Source organism: Rhagoletis zephyria, unplaced genomic scaffold, assembly GCF_001687245.7.
Source record: "Rhagoletis zephyria isolate East Lansing unplaced genomic scaffold, Rhagoletis_zephyria_1.1 Rzeph_scaffold_29311, whole genome shotgun sequence".
NCBI classification, from domain to species: domain Eukaryota; kingdom Metazoa; phylum Arthropoda; class Insecta; order Diptera; family Tephritidae; genus Rhagoletis; species Rhagoletis zephyria.
Genome location: NW_016186368.1, coordinates 1 through 3660, shown reverse-complemented (window position 1 = coordinate 3660; position 3660 = coordinate 1). Strand labels below are relative to the sequence as shown.

The 3660-nt window shown below is 35.9% G+C and overlaps 1 protein-coding gene across 1 annotated transcript; it reads left to right on the top strand.

Moving 5' to 3' along the window:
* Positions 1–2547: 2547 nt before the first annotated feature.
* Positions 2548–3164, top strand: LOC108382888 (syntaxin-5-like; the record flags this gene model as incomplete). The annotated part of the gene is made up of 3 exons (XM_017639255.1): positions 2548–2815; positions 2880–2967; positions 3029–3164. Coding segments are annotated over exons 1-3 (254 nt in total), but the record flags the coding sequence as incomplete, so codon positions are not given.
* Between the last annotated feature and the right edge of the window lie 496 nt (positions 3165–3660).

Genomic DNA, 3660 nt, shown 5'->3' with positions numbered 1-3660 from the left:
AAATTCTTCTATAAATCATGCCGTTGTGTTAAATTATTCTTTATCTTATGTGTACACACGTTGTCACAAGCGAAAATGAAGAAAATTGCAGTAAAAAGCCACCACCAAATTGTAAACAACGAAGAAATGTAAATAAACGGCTAATGTCAAAGTCGCCCAACTTTTTTCCTAAATGCGATTCTAACGGGCTAGTCTCCAGCCCGCGTGATCTTGTCTTTTTGGTTCATGAGGGAGCGCTTCTTTCTAATGCCACACAGTGTTAAAATACAATGAAGTATGAACCCAACGGGACTGAAAGTGAGCTGGTCTCCAAAGGAGCCATGATTCAATAATACAAGGTGCGATAAACTGACAGTTGTCTCTCTCGCACCGTCCCCTTAGCAGTGGCACGGTGTTGCTTCTTTGCAAATTTACTTGGAAAAAGTGTAGCTTTGCTGTGAAATAGAAGTATAAGCTTTTGTGCAATATGTTTATTTGTATATGCATATGAAGCACATTTAATTGATGAAAACATAAATTGTTTTTAAATTGGATGTTTACATAAATCTCATAGTAGTTTTATTTTAATTGTGAGTCCTTTTGCAGTTTTTATACACCTAAATAGCACATAAATTACGTAATTCACGTATACAGTGAAACCTCCCTTGGGCGGACACTCAACGTCAGTCATTTTTTGTCCGCCCAAGAGAGANAAAAATATAACGATGGAAATTTATGTCACATCACGACACGTCAGGTCACGTTTCACACTTGGGGTTGTAAAAGAGAATTGAAACAATTTGCATTAATTCAAAAAACCCTAAAAACAACTAGAATTGCTGCAAATCATATCAAAATAAGTTTCATCAAAATAGCCATCCACAATTCGCAGAGTTTTGCGATTTTGCAAGAAAAGAAAAAATCAACTTCCATTTTTGTCACGTAACGAACCTCTCTTTAAATGCTTCTATTTCAGGACCAAGCAGTTCGATTGATTTAATTTTTCGGTTAAATATAGAGCTAATTACGTGCTATACAATGGCCCAAAAAAGTTAAAGAAAACAAATGGTATTCCTTTTTTGTATCACATTGAAATCGTACGACTGTCACGTGCGCCACCATGGGAATGCCCATATAACATTTCAGTCCATAAACTACATAAAACTATAGATGCATTACATAAAAAACTGGCAAATTGTCGATTGACTTAAGTTTTATTTTAAATTTTTTTCAGTGTCAGCACCTTTTTCATCAATAGTTTTCATGTTTTTATCAGTAACAAAATCCAACCAGAAATCTAAATTTTCGTTCCATGTATTTATTATTATCTATTNTTTTTCAGTGTCAGTACCTTTTTCATCAATAGTTTTCATGTTTTTATCAGTCTCCAAGGGTTTCTGATAATTCAAATAACGAACCTAAACCACTGCGCAAACCAAACTAAATGTGTGCATAAAAATCACATTTTATGCGGGAAGTCCCCCTTTTCCATTTAGTAGTCCGGCTATGAGGAGTTCGCGTCCGCTTNCGCGTCCGCTCAACGGAGGTTTTTGTTTGATTTGTTATGAAAAGAAATCTTAATGTCCGTTGATAAGAGGTTCGCGGCCGCTCGATAGAGGTTTTTGTGTCAATTTTATGCAAAATAACTGTCCGCGTCCGGCCAAGAGAGTGTCCGCTTAAGAGAGAGTAATTTGTTCCGAAATTTATACTTAAAACTTGGTATAAGAAAAAATGTCCGCCCAAGGGAGATGTCCGTCTAATAGAGGTGTCCGTTAGGAGAGGTTTCACTGTATATATTAATATTTCGTTCAATGTTTCGCCAGATTTCCTGCAAATACACTAGAATTTACAAAAGGAATTCACTACTAATTGTCTCCATTGCGTACTTTTCTAATGCCATTTTCGCAACAAGGGATTGCATTCTTCCCCTTTCTCTGTCCTTCGTAAATGCAACCTTTTGTAAGGGAGTGTCAAACCGCGGCTGTCAATAATTATCTAACCTGGTATTAGGCAAAAATGATAGAATACAAGATTGCGCCAATCGAGCTGAGAGCAACTGGACATGACGTCAATAAATACCAGAATGACAGAGCAAAGACGAATTCAATAAGAAAAAGAATCGAACAGCTGGGGCGAAATTGAAAGGTTTGTTTACAAAGTGCATAATAAATCGCGGATTTACGGAATTATTTAGTTTTAAATGGTAAATTGGTTGTTTAAAAGTAAAGAATGTGTACTTATTAAATGCAATGCAAATCGCTGAAAGTGTTAAATCACTGCAATCATTATAATGATTTGCATTTTTTCAGTAATTGAACAAATACCAGCGGGCAGCCAGCGGGTCAGTTGCTGGTAACAATTTGCAGAACGATTCCACGGTGATCGTTGCATCGTCGTCAATTAGTGAAATCAGTAACCAAGCTTTTAAAATAAAGGAAAACCTCCTACTCCGCTGTACATATACTTACTTTCATTATTTACCTACTTTTCCGGCAGCCGCAACAAATGCTGGCCCAAGCCTGGAAATTATTGCCAGCAACTGGAACGCTGGCTGCCCACTTGCATTTGTTCAACTACTTAAAAATTCACTTTGTAAACAAACCTTCACCCACATCAAGCGGCTCATCTGGATGAAATGAAAAGGCTGTTAGATGTAATGCAGGAACGTGCTCCCGATGTTGAACATCAGTTCAAAGAAAAGTCAAATGAGTTGGAAATGGCGCAGCTTATCATACGCCAGTTGTCGGATAAGGCCAATGTAAACCAAGGCGGCAATCGTATAGAGACCTTGACGTAGACGCAATTTATGTACGAGGAACAGATTAGAGACTTACAAGTAAGTTAGAAGTAGAAGTGCATTTGAAGATGTTTACATTATTATGTTTACGCATTTCTTACAGTCTATGGTGCAGGAATTTATGATGGTCACAAAATATATTGGCAAAAACATAGCAAGTGCATATGCCAAGTTGGAAAAATTGACAATGCGTGAGTATAAAATGAAAAGGTGTTCTTAATTATAAATATTACTTTACCTTTTCTTTTGCAGTGGCCAAAAAGAAGAGTCTATTTGATGATCGACCGCAAGAGGTTCAAGAATTGACTTACATCATGGTGTATGCGTTACAATCTAAATTAGCCAGCATGGGCACCGACTTCAAACAGTTGCTTACTGTCGTGCTGTTGTATTTCAGAAACTTTAAACGGCTAAAGCTAAATATAAGGAATTCGCAAGCTAACATAAAAGTTTTATTATAAAATTTCACACAATGAAAAAATTGTTGGTGGTGATTCATGCAACCTCACAAACGCGGTTTTGCATTATCATGATACGNAAATGTTAAGTCTTCTTCCAAAAGTCGCTATCATACTTATTTATAAACTTTCAAAAGTATCTATCTTCTGATGAACTTAGAGAACTGCTTTAGGTCGTATAGACTGTTAATGTTATCTTATGACATGTTATGTTACGTTACAATTTTATAAGGCTCTTTTTTATCCAAATTTTTAGGTAATAAAAAAGATTAAATTTAAATGTTACTTGTTGTCGTAGTCGTTTTTTCAAATTTATGGCTTTCTATTATAACATCACATAACGCTGTTTGCAAGTGGACTACTCATATGTACTTTTATTATTCGTTATCACGACAGTCAAAAATTGATCTCTTTGTTAATTTTTTG